The following is a 21,556-nucleotide window of genomic DNA, read 5'->3' as shown; positions in this document are numbered from 1 at the left end:
TTAATCCATTAACAGGCCTAGTCTCTATATAAAATAGACCAGTGATTCCCAAAGACTGGGTCGCGACCCTCAAGTGGGTCGCAGGATATTTTATTAGGGTCGCCAAATATTTTTGCAGAATTACTTCCATCGTTTATATCTGCAGTAGAGCTTTGTGCCACATGAGGGAGCCTGAATGTTCACATTGTGTTTGTACTTATAACATTGAATCTAATATGAAAGGCTAGCATACTATGTTTGTTTTACGGATGAGAGGAAAAAAGCGAGAGCCTCTTAACTTCGCCTAAAAGCAGTTATTTGGTCTCATTAAGTACTTAACATGTGTATATGTTTTCAGTAAAACATGCGTAACACGTATATCTCTTCGAAAAAGGCTGGTTTACCTATTATAAGGTGATGTGGAAATGTCAGTAAAGATGTTCTTTTATGCACAAATCTGCTCTTCTCACGATTTATAAATAAGATAGATATGAATTGGGTTGCGATGGTTTGTCATTTTTAAAAAATGGGTCTCCAGAAAAGGAGTTTGGGAAACTCTGGTATTTAAACGATATGTTGTGTGGTGAGACAACATGCTTTCAGCAGAAAGAATGCAGTTTGACCATGTATGACGACTATGTTACCATTTTTCTGACTTGCTTTTCCGCATTATGTCGACGCCACCGATGACAGTCGTCCCTTCACCCATTCCCTTCACCCAAATCATTCAATACAGCCTGGACCATCCTTTCTCTTTCTTTTTATACCTCCATATACCAAAGCAAACACATTCTCCTTTACAATACACACGTACAATTCATGACTATTTCCTCCTGTTTATTTCTTCTGTAGCAAGAAAAGTGTTCACAGTGAGCTGTCTGAATCATCCTGAGTAACACCGACATTATTCATCTATTGTTCATTCTACAACACAGGGTTGGGTTGCACAACAAAATGTAAGGTGTAGTTAATTTATGTTGCACAAGAAAAAAGTGATGGATTACGTCTGTAGTCCTTTGGCAGGAGACAGAGAATAACCTCTCATCTACTAAACAAACGCCACAAGAGATACATTTGGATAAACTAACCCTTTAAGGCGAAATGCTGGATTCATGTTGGCTTTTAAAATACCTTTTAAAAAGCTCAAAATATACTATAACCTCTGAACCTGGCTGAAGAAAGACTGAATGTCAGTAAGAAGGAAACAGAATCTCTATAACGCCATGTTGCAATAAACAGTTTTGCTAATGATTATTTCCATTACTGATTAATCGTTTGGTTTATAAAACAACAGAAAACTTACAAAAATGCCCTTAACAATTGCTTAAAACCCAAAATGATGATATCAAATGTCTTTTTTTTGTTTCACCAACAGTTCAAAATACAAAAGGAATCAATTTCGTACAATTTTTAGGACAAAAAAGCAATAAATTCCCACATTTCACAAAGTGGAACCATCAAATGTGTGCTGAAAAACGTCTTAAAGGAGACATCAGGCTCGTTTTCAGGTTCATACTTGTATTTTGGGTTACTGCTAAAACATGTTTACATGCTTTAATGTTAAAAAAACACATTATTTTTCTCATACTGTCTGCCTGAATATACCTGTATTCACCCTCTGTCTGAACAACACGTTCTCACTCCCAACTTGTCAGATACATCGGAGACTGACGCACGGGGTATGTGTCTTGCGTTACTTTTGAGGTAATCAAAACGGTCACACGGTGTGTCAACATACGCTTGTTATATGCATAGTGTCCTTTCAAAATGAACTTCCATTTTCACAGGATGTAATGTTTAAGCAACACAACCACTTAGTAAGGGTCAAGGCCTATTGAAAGAGACTGAGGTTGGTGGTTTAACACATGTGCAGTGTAACCGGAGCTGCAGTCGAGCGTTGCGATTGGCTCAAGTTCGAGATAAGATAAGATAAGAAAAACTTTGTCTGTCACAAGTAACAGAAATTTGTCTTTGACAGGCTCAATAATAAATAGATAAAACACATATAAGCCAAAACAGAGATACACACTTGCCCATAGGGCACAATATACAATTATAACTGACAAGAAGCGTGTGAAAATAGACTGAATAAACTGCTCGGAGGATTAGGAAATGGTCATGGTTGACGTTAACCTCACTGACTAGCGACTCATGTGACAAAATAAGTCAATGTTATTTTGTTTTAGTTTCACACGGGAAACGAACTCCAGTCTCCTGGTTGAAAGTCTTGTTTGTTTGACCCATCCACCACCACCACCCTTCCCTTTATTAATACTACATCACTTGATCCGACCGTCAAATAGCGCCGCAGGTGGGTTTTCATTGGAGTTAGTTGAAAGCCCGGTTCATCACATATTGTCGCTTAAGGGTGCCTTCGTGCAGCGGTTTCTGATGCCAAGAGGCGCTGCCTAATTGTTGGTATTTGACGAGTTGGGATTGAGACCGGGTTGGTCTGAAATGCTCCGTTTTAGCGCCGGTCTCTTAAAGGTAGTTCTCAAGCTGTAGGCGGTAAATTCTAATGAGCCTGCATGTGACATGGGAAGGGGAGCCACATCTGAATGGCTCGTTGAATCACATGTTTTCTGATCTAGACAGCCCACAAAAAACTGACTGTGTTGTCTTATTTCACAGTTTGTGGGTTGATAGGCACTACAGATACACAAATGTTTGAGCAAACAAGCACTGAAAAAGTAAATTTTTCACGATATGACCTTCTTTAAACGAACTGTTGCTGATTAATCTTCTCTTGATCGACTAACTGATTAATCGACTAATCATTGCTGCTCTACAGTAGCTTTTGGTTAACCCTTACGACAGTTAGGAGATGCCACTGATTGAAATAACTTTTGTTTTTCCTCCAGCTTCTCCTCAAGGCACTGAATGAGAATGGGGTCCACTTTGGGGTCGAACTTGTTGGCGAACCAGTGACCGTAGTTGAGCAACCAGCGCATTTCCGCTGCACCATAAATACAAACGCTGCGGACGTGTTCCCCCGAGCAGCGCGGGTACAGGTTCTCCTCCAGGTACTGCCATTTCACCAGCCTGGTCTTACTCATCAGGTCCGTGATGTCGGGCTGCGATCTGGGCACCTCTCCAGGAACACCCGGCAGTCGAACAAGTGTGGCCCAGAAGTGTTCGTCCGGTGAGTAGGTGTCCTCTGACCAGGCCAAAAAATCTTTCACCACAACTGAGGAGTCCATGTGCACCACAAAGTTCCGGGACAAGACGAAGTAGGCGTTGCCGGAGAACATCTCCATGCCGTGTGGCGGCGGGGTCTTTAACCGCTCCGTTTTCACCGGCAGTTTTTGATATTCAAAGTTGGCATCCCTCAGCTCGTAGTGAAAGGTGAACCTCTCCTTCTTCGTCACACTGGGTCGGCTCGTCTCCAGCATATTGGCTCCCTTCAGCTTCCCCAGTTCTGACACCAGCTCGATGTTGGACCTGAGGGGGAAATCTTGGCCACAGAGGTTGATGACATACTTCCACTTGACTTCTGACTCCAGAAGGTCGGACAGACAGTTGAGATCAGCTTTCAATCGGCTGATGCTCGCGTAGAAGACGGACTCTCGCTTGGAGGCGATGAAGACGTTGGGCAAACAGCCGGCTAAACCCTCCATGGCTGAGATGAACTCAGCTGAAGACTTCTGATCATAGTGGATGCAGTAGATGTTACGGGGTGAGTACAGCGCTCTGATGAGCCTCTCTACCATCCACGCAGACTTATGCACAACCAGCGAGTAAGCAAGAGGAAAGTCTTTCTCCTCCTCTGAGACACACTCGTCATCATAACCTCTGGACTGGATGAATAACGGGCAGTTGGAGGTGAGGTTAACCAGACACTCATCTTTGTCCTCCACGACTTGTTTCCGTCTGATGATCAGCGACTTTCCCACCTCCACTGGGTCCATGTCATAGATGGCCAAACAGTTAATATTGTACTTGTGAAATGTCTGGATGTCATCTAAAGCTGCCGGGGGAGGTAGAGACACGGGGACGTAGCTGTGCTTCATACTGACCAGTAGCAGGACACACAGGGTCAGCAGTGACAGGAGGGAAGGGAGGAATGATTTTCTTCTTAGTCTCAGTAATGAACATCCCATATTTATTCTGTGGGGAGAAGAAACGGGATGAGCAGAAACCAAAACAAGCTATAATTAACATGTGAGAACAGGAGACCTGAAAGTGTGGATTTGACTAAAACACACTCACCTTGCTCCACCGTTTCTCTGAGCGTCTTGAAAACCGTTTCATCAAGTCGCACCCTAAAAGTTTTAGGATAAATTCAGATTTCATACACCAGTTTTTCTGTGCAATAAATCTATTTAATAATCAATCAAAATTAATAAATAAAAAATGTTGATAAAGGTCACCTAAAGGGATGTAAATATGTCCTTTTTTTTGTCTGTATAATAGAATAGATAATTGTGTAAGCGAATGTGTCTAAGTGGATATATATATGAATGCGCGTGCGGATATAGACATATGTATATACTGTGTATATATATATATATATATATATATATATGAGGTTGGTTGTATGTATATGAATATGAACTTATCTCTTGACACTGCACTATCACAACGGGTATTACTTTTTTTTTTCTTTTCTTTTCTTTTTCTTATGTTTCTTTTTTTTTTTCGTTTTATGAATGTTGTTGCTGCTGTCTGTATGTCCCTCTACAAGTAGGTGTATGTATTCCTTTAACCTTAAAGGGACTGTTTGTAACTTTTTACACGTATAAATCTACTGGGTCGGGATCCTGCGCTCGCATATGCGCGCTCGCGTGTTGCTACGCTGTTCAGACTGCTCCGCTGCCTTCACTCACACAACGCGCGCGTTCTCGCTCCACCTCTAGACGTGAACGCGCGCTCACTCCACACTGCAGGAGAGTTAGTAGCTCTGAGAATATCTAGTGAATGTTCAGTGGATGTTTGTGCAGAAATAACTGCTGCAGCTCCTCCAGACCAACAGAGGTTTCTCGTGTCTTGTGAAGTGACGGGGCTCCGCAGAGAGAAACATTATCGTCTCCGACCGGGTGCCGGTATCTCCCCTGTTCCCTCCGGCCGCGGTCGGAGACGATAAAGTTACTCGCTGACTTAACGGCCACAGGTGTCGCTGTTAACAAGCATTTCTTAAAGTTACAAATAGTCCCTTCAAAAGGGACTATTTGTAACTTTCAGAAATGCTTTTCAGAAACGCTTTTCCTGCTTACGCCGAAAAGCGGGTTGGTGCCGGGGCTGAAGCAGGAAGAGAAACGTTATCATCTATGACTGCGCCCGCAGGAAGACACTGGCACCAGGTCGGAGATGATAACGTTTCTCGCTGAGGAGCCCTGTCACTTCATAAGACACGGAAACCTCTGTTGGTCTGGAGGAGCTGCAGAAGTTATTTCTGCACAAACGTCCACTGTACATTCACTAGATATTCTCAGAGCTAAACTAACTCTCCTGCAGTGTGGAGTGTGCACGCATGCACGTGTAGAGTGTGTTGAGTGTGAGAGGTGGAGCTAGAAGGAGCGCGGTGTGAGTCCAGGCAGAGGAGCAGAGACTTCAGCCACACGCGAGCGCGCATGGATCCCGACCAGGTAGATTTATACATGTCAAAAGTTACAAACACTCCCTTTAAATTAAAGAAGAAAAAAAAATCGTTTCCTGGAAAAAACAAAAAACAAGAAGCAACTCACCGGTGTGTCAGGAGAAATAAGAAGAGTGGACATTTATCTTCCGTGCCATTTCCACTTCTTTTTACGCACGACTGGTGCGACATCTAAAGGCAATATCAACTTGATCCAGCTCTCCATTAACCAAAGTCCGAGATTTAACTTGCTTTATCCATCTAAAGAGATCTTAAAGAGGAGCGCAAGAAGTGCAACACGTTCTGGATGTCAATCTGTGTTGAGTCTCTGTGTGAGGAGAGGAGAGAGCTGCAACTTCCCAAATAAAAACCCGGAAAGAATGAGGGAGGGACTCAGGATATCGTCTAACTGCACTAATTACAGATGCAGAAATCTTGTTCTGCGTTTTATATGTCACAAAGGGTGTTATTACACGTAGTATAAATTGTAAAAAGGGAATAAAAGAGCGCAAATGGAGCTGTGCGTAAATTACAGACATCTGCAAGGCAAGGCAGCTTTATTTGTAGAGCACATTTCAGCAACAGGGCAATTCAAAGTGCTTTACGTAAACATTCAAGACATAGTGCAAAAGAACATTAAGACATAATTAAAACAGTTATAAAAACATTAAAGATTAGAAAATAAAAACAAAAGCTATAGGAGAATAAAAATAGTGTAAAAGCTCTAGTGCAGTATAAGATCATAAGTTTACAAGAAAAAAAAGTCATATGATAATAAAGTCATAAGTTTACAAGAAAAAAACAGTTGTAATATTATGAGAATAAAGTCATAGGTTTACAAGAAAAAAAAGTTGTAATATTATGATAATAAAGTCATAAGGCAAGTCAGCTTTATTTGTATAGCACATTCCAGCAACAGGGAAATTCAAAGTGCTTTACATAAACATTCAAGAAAATTGAGACAAAGTGCAAAATTGTAATTTCCCCTTATATTTATTTATGTTTTTATTTTTGTATTCATTTTTTTATATATCTATTTTTAAATGTGTGTATTTATTTATGTACTTCTGCATATATTTCTGCACAATTTTCCCTTTGCATTTCACCCCTTTGATGAAATCTAATAAAAACATATCAAAACAACCATGTCATTTGTTTAAATTGTCATTTTCTCTATGGTTTCCACAGCCTTCACTTCTGTTTTTTTTGTTCTGATGATATATATATATATATATATATATATGATCACCTGTGTTGTTTTTCTCCGTTACTGCTGGATGTGTACTTTTTTTCCATTTTTTATTAGACAAAGATGTTATGAAACAAACATAAATAAATATCTTAATAGCCTTTTTATTGGTCGAATTAGAAATGATTTTTACATATAGTTTTATATCCTTCACGAAAACAAGGTTTATTGTTGCTAAATTTACATTTATGATTAAAATATTTTGCTAGGATTATTATTATTATTATTATTATTTCTATTAATAATAATAATAATAATAATAATAAAATTACAGACATCCATGCAGCTGATTAAAGAGGATGAATGAAAACCCCATGGTTTGTGTCATCTGAGCTCACTAAAAGAAGAGAGAGAGACAGACAGAGAAACTGTTCAAACTGTGGCACTCAAAAAATGCACATGACCTTTCAAGTGAGACTCCGGCCTCTCAGGATGAGGAAGGTTTGGAGGAAACAAGTGAGAAAAACCTGTTTACAGTCAGTAACCAGATCCTCTGGTTTAAAGATAAAGAGGAGATTCACTCCCCTTCACTGTTTGTGATTAACATCTAACACAAAATGCAGGCACAATGTGAGGATTCAATTCAATGGATCCACAAGAATCTCTTTACAGTGATACCCAATTTATGCAATTAGGGACAATTTAGGGACCCCATTATGCAGAAATGTATAATCACATGCAAAAAAATTGCATGTGATTATCATAAAGTGGGCATGTCTGTAAAGGGGAGACTCGTGGGTACCCATAGAACCCATTTACATTCACATATCTGGAGGTCAGAGGTCAAGGGACCCCTTTGAAAATGGACATGACAGTTTTTCCTCACCAGAATTTAGCCTTTAACTTTGGAGCGCTATGACAAGCTATCATGGGTTGGTACCACTGGATTCCTTAGGTTTCTAGTTTCATAGCATCTAGCATTAAGTCTGAGCCTAAGCCTAATTATATTTTAGGGGTGCTGAGATGAAATTTAAGAGTCTAAAATCGCCACTGAGTGATCCTGACCTGATAGTGGGTTAACAGCGTTAAATGAACAAAATCTTATCATCCAACTATGAGATTATAAAATCAGTTTTCAGGTGTTTTTTTAAGAAGCAGATATTGCAAACATAGTCATAGTAGAGACGGGGGACATTTTGATGCTGCTGCAGTGTTTATTGATGTATATGTTCATGCAGCAAATATGAGTACTGATTTATAGTGTTATTATTATTCAGTGGGTTTTATTTTCCATCTTATGTTATGCATTTTACGTACGTCTACTTTTTAATTTTATTTATCTTATTTAATGAAATATGTTTTATTTTCCATCTTGTTTTCCCTGTTTTTAAGAGAAGATAATCCTTTATTAGTCCCAGCGGGGAGATTTGCAGTGTTACAGCAGCAGTAAAAAAAAAAAAAGCTAAATATAATAGTATACAGACTGAATGGTTCAGTTCACATTTGCACATATAATAAATACTTATATTGCACAAAATATTGATATTGCACAATTTAGTATACTTTGAAATTGCACATGAATGAATGAATGGTCAGTTTTTGGGATGTGCAGTCTACTGGGAGAATTTAATGTTTCTATGTCAGTTTCCCCTTATTGTAAAGCACTGAGTGCTGCATTTCTTGAATGAAATGTGCTATTCAAATAATGTTTATTATTATGATTATTTTCATTATTAAGGACAAGTCATCTGCTGTGTTTTATGAAATTAACTAAATCTACTCTAATCCATTGCAGCCTGCATAGAAACATGTCCAAGGGGGGTGAAGTGGATGGTCTTAGATCTGGAGAAGAGTAATGCAGCTTTGAAATGTAGTTAAAAAATAGCTTTTTAGTCGAGGCAGTTATTTGTAAGACAGGCAGACAAGGAATAACATCATCTAACTTTATTCTCCTCTATTATATCATTGGCTGACTGAACAAAACATTTGGACCAGATTTAAAATCAAAAGAATCAGCTGTATTTTGAAAGCTGAATGTAATATTATCAGTTTTTTTATTAGCACATTTAGGAATTGTCTCTCTCTAACAGATACATTATATTTTAAATAAGGGAGAAGCGTTTCTAAGCCAATATTGAAATAAATCTACCCAAGAAATGCACCTGAAGTTAGTGGTTGCAGGTGTACAGCACAAACTCAACAGGTGAGCAACAGACAACAAACTGACAAAATAAACATTGACTCTGTAAAGGTAAAACAGGAAGTATCATTTTGTTTTATAGTATAAGAAAATAGCAAAGCATCTGCAGACTCAGGAGGGACCCCTAGTGGCTTCTACCTCCTCAAGACTGTTTAAACGAGTGTATTGGTATTTACAGCCATCAGCACAGACAAATACATATTGTGTGTGTGTATGAATGATTTCCATGTAGAAACAGAAACAGAAACAGAAAGAGTTTTTTCTTGTTCTAACTTGCAGATACTGCCGTCACTGAGTTTAGTCCTCACCAAACATCTTAAGCTGCCTCAAGGTCATGTTTGCTTAAAACTTCTTAACAAGGAGATTTAACTTCAGATGTATTTTGAACCACTAAGGATGAATGAAGTGATTAACAATTTAGGTATTTCGTGCAGAAGTCCACATGCTGTTTTGCTGAAGAACAAGGTGATACTGTAAGAGACTGAACCGTGGAGCCAGTTGATCATCCCGTCAGCGTTATCTAGTTACAGGAACAGGACAAACTTAATTTGATTAAATTAAACTGAGACAGGATTCAAATGCCAACACACCACGAAGAGCACAGAGCAGCTTATTGACTCTCTGAAAGTGAAACAAACAGATGTGGTTTGCATGAATCTTACATATGAAAATTCTACCTGCAGTAAAGCAACATGATATTTACTGAGACAGAGAGAGACTGTTGAATGTGGCTGAATAACTTCTCCAATAAACTGACCACACAATAAACGTTATGACGTAAGGAAGTAAGTTGATTAATAGATACCACCATGAAACTTCCCCATTTGATACCACCATGAAACTTCCCCAGGGCTGTGATAAATTATGCGTATGAGAAGTAATAAATATACATAATAATATAAAAATAAACAGGTGTAAAACAGTAAGTAAAAGTCTGAAATATATGTACAGTGAATATATATATAGAGATACAAGATATGGCATCATTTGTATATGAACAAACATATATGATATGATGAAATATGATAAAAACATCAAAACAACCATGTCATTTGTTTAAATTGTCATCTTCTCTATGGTTTCCACAGCCTTCACTTCTGTTTTTTTTTTGTTCCGTATTTTTTTATTTTTTATTAGACAAAGATGTTATGAAACAAACATAAATAAATATCTTAATAGCCTTTTTTGTTGGTCGAATTAGAAATTAGTTTTACATATAGTTTAATATCCTTCACGAAAACACCAAAACAAGGTTTATTGTTGCTAAATTTACATTTATGATTAAAATATTTTGCTAGGATTATTATTATTATTATTATTATTATTATTATTATTATTATTATAAAAAATATAAAAAAAGAATAGCAAAATTATATATTTTTCTTTCTTCTTTTTTTTTGGAGAAATCAAAAACAACATTTTCCCCTAATAAAATAAAATAAAAACTTGATGGACCTCGCCACTTGGTGCTCGTTGTTGGACGACATGACACACTGAGACCAGTCCTCAGTGTGGCGGTGTCATGTCGGCTACCCCCTGACCTATCTTGAAACACACAGACCTCGTCTCGTTTAACATCCTTCACGAAAACACCAAAACAAGATTTATTGTTGCTAAATTTACATTTATGATTAAACTATTTTGCTAGGATAATAATAATAATAATAATAACAATAATAATAATAACAATAATAATAATAATAATAATAATAATAATAATAACAATAACAATAACAATAATAATAATAATAATAATAATAATAACAACAATAATAATAACAATAATAATTATAATAATAATAATAATAATAATAATAATAATAATAATAATAATGATAATAATAATAATACTTCTACTAATAATACAATAATAAAATAATAAGATAATAAAATAAAAATAAATAAAAATAAAAATAATGACATTATTAAAATTATTAAAATTAAAATTAACATAAAATTAAAATAATAACATAATTATAATTATTTTTATTTTTATTTTTATTATAAAAATATATTTCTCTATATATATAATATATAATATATTATAATATATTATAATTAGTTCTTTGGAGAAATCAAAAACAAAATGTTCCCCTAATAAAATAAAATAAAATAAAATCTTTAAAAATATTGTCTTGATAAATCAGCCTTCACCTCTGCTTCATCTTTCACCACGCCCCGGTGACGTATCATGAAGTGACGTATCATGAAGTGACGTCAGCATTTCCGCATCGCCATGTTGACGTCGCTACATGATGAAGCTAGCTAGCTGAGCAGTTTGTTTGATGTTGTCATGGAAAGGACTCTCTGACCGACAAGGAACTTACATTTACAAGTACGTGAAGTCAACATGTTCATTATAAAGTAGTTAAAGTGTTCATAAAGTGTGTTGGGATGAAGTGACCTTGCTGGGTGTGACAGCTGATGTAGCTCATGCTAACCTCTGTGTTATAACATGTAGCTAATGCTAACTAGAGGAAACAGCAGCTGTCATCTGAAACACATGTTCTGTCTGTCTTTATACACGTTGAACACTACACTTGAGTGAGTCTGCATATTTTGAACTCCACATTCTTACTATTTATGATCTCAATATGTGTTTTTATTCATAAGATACTTTCTGGTGTGAATATTCCTGAGCAGTTCCTATTTACCTATTTTAAAACAAATTCTCAGGTGTAAAATCTATGTATCTGTTTTTATCTTTTTTATTTTTTCCCACTCACAAAGTCTTTATAGATATTTAAATCAATATCCTCCTCACAAACACTAACCATACACTTCCACGCAACACACACACACACACACGTCTTTTTTGATATATTTACTGTATTGTTATTGTTGTTATTATATATATCTTGTCCTAATTGTTTTGTTATCACTATTATGTAGTCATATTATTTCTTTATATTAACCTTGTCTCTAGGTGAAGGCTTCAGATCAGCCCAGTGGTTTTTTTTTTGCCTCTTCCTGCACTGTATATTATTCATTTATTTTTTTTGTTATGTTGTGTTGTCTTAAATTGTGCAAAATAAATAAACAATATGCTTATCTTTCACGGTAGCTATATTATGGTCTTACAGCTGCTAGCTAAACATTCAGACAGTTTGGTTTGCCATTATCACCTCATTAATCATCTTATATATCTTATTGTCGCATTGATTGGGAATGATTGTGCTTTCATCCTTTTTAATATAGGTGAGGCTGTGACCTTAGGTAGCAGGAAAGGCACCATGTTGGCACGTCTGTTCAGGCTCCATGGCCTGCTGGTGGCCTCCCACCCATGGGAGGTAATAGTGGGCACCCTGGCTCTCACCGTCTGCCTAGTATCTATGAACAACCTGGCAGCCAGCAGCCAGATGTGCACCTGGAATGAGTGCCCTAAAGTCGAGGAGGTGAGTCTGTTTTAGGTGGCTAGGCGTGGGTGTGGCAGCTCATCCCTAATGTCAACAAGAAAGAGAAGGAGTTGCTCAAGTAGTGTTAAAAACAAAATATGTGTGTTCTTGTTTTCCTACAGAAAGTCCACAGCAGTGACATAATCATCCTAACAATCACACGCTGCATGGCCATCGTTTACATCTATTTCCAGTTCAAGAATCTGCGACAACTGGGCTCCAAATATATACTAGGTTAGTGTGATGGGATTTTGTAGAACAAAGTTGTAGTTATGAAGATGCTACACTCAGTATATATATTTAAACTGTCATAATTTTCTCTTCCTACAGGTATTGCAGGGTTGTTCACAGTGTTTTCCAGCTTTGTTTTCAGTACAGTGGTCATCCACTTCTTTGGGAAAGAGCTGACAGGTTTAAAGTAAGTGTACTAACATATATTTATTATTCCGCAGACAGATTATTACAAGTTCTTCATCAGTTTATGATAGCTGAATCTTTCTGCTTATGGTTGAGGTTGCTATTCCTGTCCTGTCTTGTCCTTACCGCAGTTAATAGATGAACAAAACACAAGTAGTATGGCGGTGAGATCAAACAATTTGCATTCAGGTCGGTCAGGTGATATACAGTACTGTGCCCTCTGGCCATTGCAATGTAGGGCTGTGCAATTGCTCGCGCCTGGACCTCGCCACTTGGTGCTCGTTGTGGGACAGCCACACTGAGGATGTCATGTCGGCAACCCACCTGACCCGTCTTGAAACATACAGACCTCGTCTCGTTTGCCATGCTTTGTGGGTGTGACTTTTTTGCGTTGTCATCACCATTCATATCTATACAACCAATGTGTTTATGATTAAATTGTTTACTAGAGCACAAAGTCTTTCATAGGTGTAGTCTCTTAATTTAGCTCTCAAAGTGCACCACATTGATGCATTTGACTTTAAAATGTAGGCTACAAAATGTTCTTTCTAAATCCATGATGTTTTTAAAGTCTGAGTAACCATGTTAAATAATCGTGATCTCAATATTGACAAAAATAATTGTGATTATGATTTTTACCATAATCGTGCAGCCCTATTGCAATGGTTTACAGCTGTGACTAAGAATTAGGGTCAAAATTACCTGCACATCCATCAATATGATTATCAAAGAGACATGATAATACACCGTATGTCATAACCAGAGCTCTGATATAAAAGATATCACTAGAAGGATCTTAAAGTTGTCACAGAGGACACTTTGACCCATATGAATGTCAGTGTCACTTGTGGACCTCTTTGGCTTTTCAACAATGTAGACACGCTTCCGCAGTAAAATAGTACAATGACCTTCCCTGATTGACTTTCGTCTCTTTCCCCTCCAGTGAAGCCCTGCCGTTCTTCCTCCTGCTCATTGACCTGTCCAAAGCCTGTACATTGGCCAAATTTGCCCTCAGCTCAAACTCTCAGGTAATGTAACACATACACCTTGTTTAGGTGTATGTGTGAACTGAAATAAGATCTGTGTTGATTCATAGGTAGTTGAGGTGTCGCTGACTAGTGCTATGGATCTGTGTCTTGTGTATAGGAGGAGGTGAGGGAGAACATCTCCCAGGGCATGGCCATCCTGGGACCCACCTTCACCCTGGATGCTCTGGTTGAGTGTCTGGTCATTGGGATTGGCACCATGTCAGGTGAGGAATACTAATATGTATTGTTCTCCAGCACGGTGCCAGCTATGTTCTATATTTTTAATACTCTGTGATCATCATAAATCATTTCTATTTTCTGTTGTTTTCCAGGTGTGCCTCAATTAGAGATCATGTGTTGTTTTGGCTGTATGTCTGTCCTGGCCAACTACGTTGTCTTCATGACCTTCTTCCCTGCGTGTGTCTCCCTGGTCCTGGAGGTAAGGATGATATATAGTTACATTTGGGAGAACTATAGTCTGAGATGAGTTCCTTGCATCTCAAAGTGAATTTCTGTGTGTGTGTGCTCATGCTGCATGTTTGTGTGTATTAGCTGTCCAGGGAAAGTCGTGAGGGCCGTCCGATCTGGCAGCTGAGCCACTTTGCCCGTGTGCTGGCTGAAGAAGAGGACAACAAGCCCAATCCTGTGACCCAGAGGGTTAAAATCATCATGGTGAGAAACTGTATTCAGCTCTGTTAACACAGATGTCAAGAACTCTTTTTTTTAATTTATTTGCAACAGCAAAGATACAGGAATGCAACACAGATAGGAAGTATATAGAAACTATATATGTCTGGCCCTTGATGTGATTCTCATTTCCAAGTGTGACCCTTAGTGAAATAGAGTTTGACACACCTGATGTAAACAATCTATGTATTTGATATCCTCCTCAGTCTCTGGCCCTGGCCTTGGTTCATGCTCACACTCGACTAGCAGCTGAGCATCCCAATCAGAATCGCTCGGTGGAGGGGCCCATAGCTAAGAGACTGGACTCTGGTGGTACCATGTGGCCTCTGAAGCTCACCAGGTAAAAGCATTAAACAAGGAAGCTGCTCATTCCATGAATACATTTGCCTGTTATTGATTCCTGTGCAGTAACTTACTGATGTATCACTTTGTCTCTCTTCCCCTCCGACCAGTATGGACCTGGAACAGGTGATAACTCTCGGTCTAGCCCTGCTCCTGGCTGTGAAGTACGTCTTCTTTGAGCAAACGGAGACAGAGTCTTCCCTATCTCTGATGAGTCCCATTAGCAGCTCTCCTCCGACCCAGAAGCCCAGGGTGGCAGGGGACTGCTGCAGGAGGGACTTCTCAACCCCGAAACCCCAGACAACCATGAACGGTTTCTTAGTAACCAGCCCTGACACTAAACTTTCCCCTGAGGCTGACACGGCATTCAGAAAGCGGGGTGAGGCTTATAATTGGACAACAGAAGCGACTCAGACTCCAGCAGCCCCAGTGGAGAACGGCCCCTGTGTTTCATGTTTTGGGGACTCTCTTGCTCCGACACCTCATGTTCCTCAAAGTAGCTGTGATTCAGAGGCCCGGACGCTGGAGGAATGTATGACCATCCTCTCAGATCCTCAGGTAAGCTGCCGGAGGAGATGGAAAGCAGAAGATATCTTTAGTCCTTTATTTGTCTGAAGGTTTAATAAATCACTGGTTTGTTGCTTTCCAGAGGGGGCCCCGTTTTCTTAGCGATAAAGATGTGATGAACCTGGTAACCTCACGTAACATCCTGAACTATAATTTGGAAGCTGTCCTGGAGACTCCAGAGAGGGGCGTGGCCATCAGAAGAGAAATGCTTTCACCCAAACTGCCTGTTCTCTCTGCTTTGGCTTCTTTGCCTTATAAAGACTACGACTATTCTAAGGTATTGGTGACATGCATGTCTTTCACTTTTGATGGTGTCTATGTTGTCTAATCTGTGGGTTCTCAACTTAAATCTTTTTTAACTCACTAAAGTTTTAGTATGTTGATATATTTCATAAAAAAAGTCATCGTTTAGTATTTCAAAAAATTTCATAAAAGTCATAATATAGTATGTTGAAAAAGTTTATGGAAAAAATTCATAGTATAGTATGTTAAAATTTTGTACAAAAAAAAAGTCATAGAATATAAGAATAGAAAAGTCATGAAAAAAAATCTTAGTATATATGTCGAAAAAATTTTGGTATAGTATGTTGAAAAATTTAGCAAAAAAATGTCAGTGTAGTATGTCATAAAAAAGTCGTTTTGTTCATGTCACAGTTTCTATTGGCCCAAAGGTAACGTTGGTGAATAATGGACACAAGATGCTTGTTTTATTGGTGCAAATAGTCCCCAAATTTGCAAATTATTTCGCGGACATCCTGACAAGAGTTCCACAGACCCCACTTTGAGAATCACTGGTCTAATCTACAAGCACATTCATTATCTCACATTTGTTTGTGTGTTCATGTTGCAGCTGCTGCATGGTGTTGATGTAGTCTGTATTACTTTGTGTTCTTGCCCTGCAGGTGATGGGTACTTGCTGTGAGAATGTCATTGGCTACATGCCGGTGCCGGTAGGAGTGGCTGGTCCTCTTCTGTTGGATGAGAAGCAGTTTTACATTCCTATGGCGACCACAGAGGGCTGCCTGGTAGCCAGCACCAACAGAGGATGCAGGGCGCTTTCTGTAAGTGAGGCAGATCTAGCTCTAGCTGTTGTTGCCTGTGTGTATGTGTGTGTGTGTGTGTGTGTGTGCTCTGCTGACTCTATTGTCTTCTTCCTGTTCAGCTGAGCGGGGGTTGCCGCAGCAGCATCCTCGCTGACAGTATGACCAGGGGTCCTGTGGTGAGGCTGCCCTCGGCGTGCCGGGCTGCAGAGGTCAAAGTCTGGCTGGAGACCTCGGACGGATTCAGCATGATCAAAGAGGCTTTCGACGAGACCAGCAGGTCAGTGGAAACACCGGGACAGAAAACACTGATGGAATGATTGCAGGCTTTTCCTTTGGTCACACCTATAAAATGTTATTTTGGTAGTATTGGAGGACGAACAGATCATAAATGAATATTTGCTCTTTGTAGGTTTGCTCGTCTGGAGAAGCTGCTGGTGGGCTTAGCTGGGAGGAACTTGTACATTCGCTTTCAGTCTCAGACAGGAGACGCCATGGGCATGAACATGCTCTCCAAGGTACGACCAAATGTTGCACAGCAGTCAATGCAATTTGAATGTAACTCTTGCTCCTGTCTGTGTATTTTTGCATCTCCAATGCTGTAAATACTTAAAAGTGTGTGTGTGCTGTGTTTTATCCAGGGTACTGAGCAGGCTCTGCAGAGACTCCAGCAGCAGTATCCAGACGTGGAGGTGCTGTCGGTCAGTGGCAACTATTGCACTGACAAGAAGTCTGCAGCCATTAACTGGATCCTGGGTCGGGGAAAGTCTGCTGTGTGTGAGGCCACCATCCCTGCCAACGTGGTCCGGGAGGTAAAGACAACTAAAACCAAACTCCTCTGTTTGTATTTTAAATCGTAACAGTGGAATTCACCTGCTCACTTGCTAAAACCAATCTTATATCAGTCAGGGAACAAAAATCACAGTTTATTCATTCATTTGATTTACAGTTTTTGTTTATTTCTATTTGTGAAATCATACACTTCTTAGTAAAACAACCCATTAATGTGTCCGTAGGTGTTGAAAAGCAGCACATCTTCTCTGGTGGAGCTGAACATCAACAAGAACTTGGTGGGCTCGGCCATGGCTGGCAGTATCGGGGGCTTTAATGCTCATGCGGCCAACATTGTAGCAGCCATCTACATCGCCTGTGGACAGGTAATACATCACTCAACATGTTTAAGCCTTTGATTTCTGAAACTAACATACAATGAGGTTAAAAAAAATCCAGAGGATTCAGAATGATGATAAAAATAATTACAGCATGTTTACATTGTGAAATGGCTCATATTCCTGGTGTAACTCAGTCGTGACTTTGAGTCACATACTATACTATACACATACTGACATACAATACTATGACTTTTTTTTTTTTTTTTATATACATACTGAAGGAACTGGCCTTCTACCTCCAAGAGGTCAAGGCCCAGTTACGTGTTGGTTAATCTTGTGTGACAAAGAGATTTTCCAAACAGACGGGTTAAAGCATAATAATACAATTTATTCCGAACAATTAATGTTGCATAAGTAAAAATAAAAGAGTTTACAGATATCTGGATCCAATCAACATGTCCCTGACAACATACAGTGCATGGGTCAGTTCGTGAAGTCTGAACCCCGAGCTATCCCTGATCCAGCGTATTTAAGCTTTACACAAATCAATATTCATGAGCTTATGGCACGTGATGTTTTTGCTGCATATCTTCTTTTTTGTTTCTTCTTCTGACTCCATTCTCTCCTTGACCTTGCAAAAGAACAGAATGTGCATCCTCCCTGTCCTCGCAAACACTTCATGCACAACAAATCCAACAATCAGGTTATTGCAGGTCATTGTAAGCACTTTTGTACATAATAAATCCAACAATACTATGGCTTTTTCTGACTTTTTAAAAAAAAAAATTTCACATATACTATGACTTTTTTCAAACACATTATACTGACTTCTTTTTTTCTTTTTACATACTATGACTTTTTTCGACATACTATACCATGACTTTTTTCAGTACAGTATGTCGAAAAAAAGTCAGAAAAAAAGTCATAGTATGTTAAAAAAAAAAAAAGTCATGGTATAGTATGTCGAAAAAAGTCAGAAAAAAAGTCATAGTATGTTAAAAAAAAAAATTTATTAAAAAAAAAATCACAGTACAGTATGTCGAAAAAAAGTCATAGTATGTTAAAAAAAAAAAAGTCATGGTATGTTATAAAAAAAAAAAAATCACAGTACAGTATGTCGAAAAAAAGTCATAGTATGTAAAAAAAAAAAAAAGTCACAGTATAGTATGTCGAAAAAAGTCTGAAAAAAAGTCATAGTATGTTATAAAAAAAATAAAAATAAAAAAATCACAGTACAGTATGTCGAAAAAAGTCAGAAAAAAAGTCATAGTATGTTAAAAAAAAAAATAAAAAAAAATCACAGTATAGTATGTCGAAAAAGGTCCAAAAAAGTCATAGTATGTTATAAAAAAAAAAATAAAATAAAAAAAATCACAGTACATAGTATGTCGAAACATACTATACCATGACTTTTTTTTTTTTTTTAATATACATACTCTGACTTTTTTCGACAGACTGTGCTGATTTTTTTTTTCTTTTTTAACATACTGACTTTTTTTTCTGAATTTTTTCGACATACACCATGACTTTTTTTTTTTTTTTTTTTACACACTGACTTTTTTTTCTGACTTTTCTCGACATACTTTACCAGGACTTTTTTTTTTTTTTTTTTTTGACATACTATGACTTTTTTTCTAACTTTTTACGACATACTATACTATGATTTTTTTTTTTAGACATACTAGTGGTGCCACACTTGAAATTAAGTTTCTTAGTTGTTGAAGTAAAATTGTTGTATTGCTTGTTTCAGGACCCCGCTCAGACAGTAGGAAGCTCCAACTGCATCACTCAGATGGAGCCTGCTGGTCCAGAAGGGGAGGATCTGTACATCAGCTGTACGATGCCCTCCATTGAGCTGGGCACTGTGGGAGGAGGCACAAACCTGGCACCACAGCAGGCCTGTCTACAGGTAATATCACCTATAATTTGCTCCAATCTGCCTACTTCAGCTTTAAATACAGACTGATGAGATTGGTATCACAGTTTTATGATGTTTTGCTGATGTATAATTCACCCAATGGCTGTATCCATCTATGTCTTTAGATGCTCGGTGTCCAAGGTACCAGTTCCAACCAGCCAGGTGATAACGCCCGTCAGCTGGCCCGAGTGGTTTGTGCCACCGTGCTGGCAGGTGAGCTCTCCCTCATGGCCGCTCTAGCTGCTGGACACCTCGTCAAGAGTCACCTGGCCCACAACAGGTTAGATATATTACTCACATTTTATTCACCTTTTGTAAACGTGGTAGTTTTCCCCCATGATTGCTGACTTTGTCCCGTTTCTCACTCCCAGATCTAAAACAAACCTGTCAGAAACACCTTCGTCAAAGTCGCAGACAGCCGCGTGACATTAAATGTTGCCGGTCCATCATCAGTCGGCCAAACTGAACGAGCACTCCAGCTAACAGAGGAAAACTTCACGGTGAGAACTGAGAAGATTTCATTGTCGTGGACATCTAGATGTTAAAGACTAATAGGCTAACAAGCAGACCCAACACATGCTGAAGACCACAGCCAACGTGTGCATGCTTTGCCTGACGCCCCGCTGACTGCATAAAGACTTTTTGTTGACGTTACTTATTTGTGCCATTTGCCTGCAACTGAACATTGCAGTCGTGTTTTTGTTGTTGGCATTCATCTTTCAGACAACTGTGAATTACTGATGTGGTCTGGATTGGTGAAATCCACCACGCTGCAAAGTCTTGAACAAGTATCCTGTGTGCCTCTTGAGAGTCAAATCGCTTCTCCTACCATACAATGGAACTACCGCATTGATTCTTGTACGTTTTTTTCATCTAAAATGCATGAAGTGAGATCTTTAAACAGCCATAACATGTTTTTCTCTGAGAAATTGGATCTTCACTTGCCAAATGCTTGCTTGAGACAACGTGGGTGACATTTGCGCAAGTTTAAAAATGGCAACCTTTTGCCTGAATGTATGTTTTACTTAATCAGTGTTGTAGGATATCACTTGCACAACCTTTCCTGATGTAAGATGCTACTGTATACCGTGTATACCGTAGAATGAATGTGGCTGCTGGTTCCATGAAGGAAAAAGCAGGTTTTTGTCACAGAGTGACTTTTTTGGACAGATTGTTACAGGCGGGTTGTTTGTTTGAGGAAATTCAAAGCCATATTAACTAATTTAATAAAGTTTCATGCTACACTAACATATGTGCGAGACAATGGGAGGATTTATTGGCATGGTGGAAGTTAAAGGCACCACTGACTACTCCTATACTGCAGGATCTTGTATTGTCCTTTTTCGGAAAGCAATGTGGCTCAGAGATGGCCTTACATGCAGGATGTCTTGGAGACGTTGAGCCTTAGCATGTCTAGATAGAATATTCAATTTTAAGCTATTATTTTGAAAAGATTGTACTATGTTTTATTTAACAAGAAAAGAATTAAACTGAAAATGTTCCCTCTTAAAGATGTCTCATTTGTCGTAAACGTGGCGTCATTTGATGACTTGTGAAATTTTACAACACACTGACTTTTTTTCCATGACATTTTTCGACAAACTATACTATGACCTTTTTCACAAAAATGTTTTTGACATACGATACTATGAATTTTTTCCGAAAAATGTTTTCGACATTATGACCTTTTTTTCCAAAAAATTTCGTTATCCTATACTATGACTTTTTTCCGAAAAAAATTTCGACATCCTTTACTATGACTTTTTTCCGAAAAAAATTTCGACATCCTTTACTATGACTTTTTTTCAAAAAAGATGTCGACATCCTATACCATGACTTTTTTTCAAAAAAAGTTTTGACATACTATATGACTTTTTTCCCCCCAAAAATTTCGACATACTATACTATGACTTTAAAAAAAAAAAAATTTCGACTTACTATACTATGACTTTTTTTTCAAAAGTTTTTTTGACTTACTATACTATGACTTTTTTTCACATACTATATTATACTATACACATTCTCTGTTGTAAATCGACTTTGTCCATTTTAGGACACTTTTTTACAACACACTACACTTTTTAGATCTTGGTCTGAAATATCTGAG

The 21,556-nt window shown here is 38.2% G+C and overlaps 2 protein-coding genes across 3 annotated transcripts; one reads left to right on the top strand and one right to left on the bottom strand.

Moving 5' to 3' along the window:
- Positions 1-273: 273 nt before the first annotated feature.
- Positions 274-6,032, bottom strand: LOC141757430 (beta-1,3-galactosyl-O-glycosyl-glycoprotein beta-1,6-N-acetylglucosaminyltransferase 4-like). Of its 2 annotated transcripts, XM_074617913.1 has the most exons (3): positions 5,664-6,032; positions 4,189-4,241; positions 274-4,086 (listed from the first exon to the last, which is right to left on the bottom strand). In XM_074617913.1, exon 3 carries the CDS (start codon positions 4,077-4,079, stop codon positions 2,781-2,783), a length of 1,299 nt encoding a protein of 432 aa, XP_074474014.1. In that variant the 5' UTR covers positions 4,080-4,086; positions 4,189-4,241; positions 5,664-6,032; the 3' UTR covers positions 274-2,780. The 2 variants fall into 2 exon arrangements, with proteins under 2 accessions (XP_074474014.1, XP_074474015.1); XM_074617914.1 differs by lacking the exon at positions 5,664-6,032 and having other exon boundaries at positions 4,189-4,460.
- A 5,109-nt stretch (positions 6,033-11,141) lies between these two features.
- On the top strand, positions 11,142-20,960 carry LOC141757245 (3-hydroxy-3-methylglutaryl-coenzyme A reductase-like). Its single transcript, XM_074617599.1, has 19 exons — positions 11,142-11,278; positions 12,142-12,338; positions 12,461-12,572; positions 12,669-12,756; positions 13,699-13,783; positions 13,902-14,007; positions 14,116-14,222; positions 14,336-14,455; positions 14,677-14,810; positions 14,923-15,370; positions 15,462-15,656; positions 16,282-16,440; positions 16,542-16,699; positions 16,832-16,937; positions 17,061-17,231; positions 17,436-17,576; positions 19,282-19,440; positions 19,575-19,729; positions 19,821-20,960. The coding sequence occupies exons 2-19, from the start codon at positions 12,177-12,179 to the stop codon at positions 19,873-19,875; spliced, it is 2,661 nt and encodes an 886-aa protein (XP_074473700.1). The 5' UTR covers positions 11,142-11,278; positions 12,142-12,176; the 3' UTR covers positions 19,876-20,960.
- The last annotated feature ends 596 nt before the right edge of the window (positions 20,961-21,556 follow it).

This window comes from Sebastes fasciatus, chromosome 19 (assembly GCF_043250625.1).
Source record: "Sebastes fasciatus isolate fSebFas1 chromosome 19, fSebFas1.pri, whole genome shotgun sequence".
NCBI lineage: Eukaryota > Metazoa > Chordata > Actinopteri > Perciformes > Sebastidae > Sebastes > Sebastes fasciatus.
The sequence above is the reverse complement of the archived record's forward strand: the minus strand, read 5'-3'. Positions and strand labels throughout refer to the sequence as shown.

Coding starts and splice junctions, on each gene's coding strand:
- LOC141757430 (XM_074617913.1), bottom strand. CDS start 4,079: ATGGGATGTTCATTACTGAGACTAAGAAGAAAATCATTCCTCCCTTCC.
- LOC141757245 (XM_074617599.1), top strand. CDS start 12,177: ATGTTGGCACGTCTGTTCAGGCTCCATGGCCTGCTGGTGGCCTCCCAC. Junction 12,339..12,460: donor AGTGCCCTAAAGTCGAGGAG/GTGAGTCTGTTT, acceptor GTTTTCCTACAG/AAAGTCCACAGCAGTGACAT. Junction 19,730..19,820: donor AGTCACCTGGCCCACAACAG/GTTAGATATATT, acceptor TCTCACTCCCAG/ATCTAAAACAAACCTGTCAG.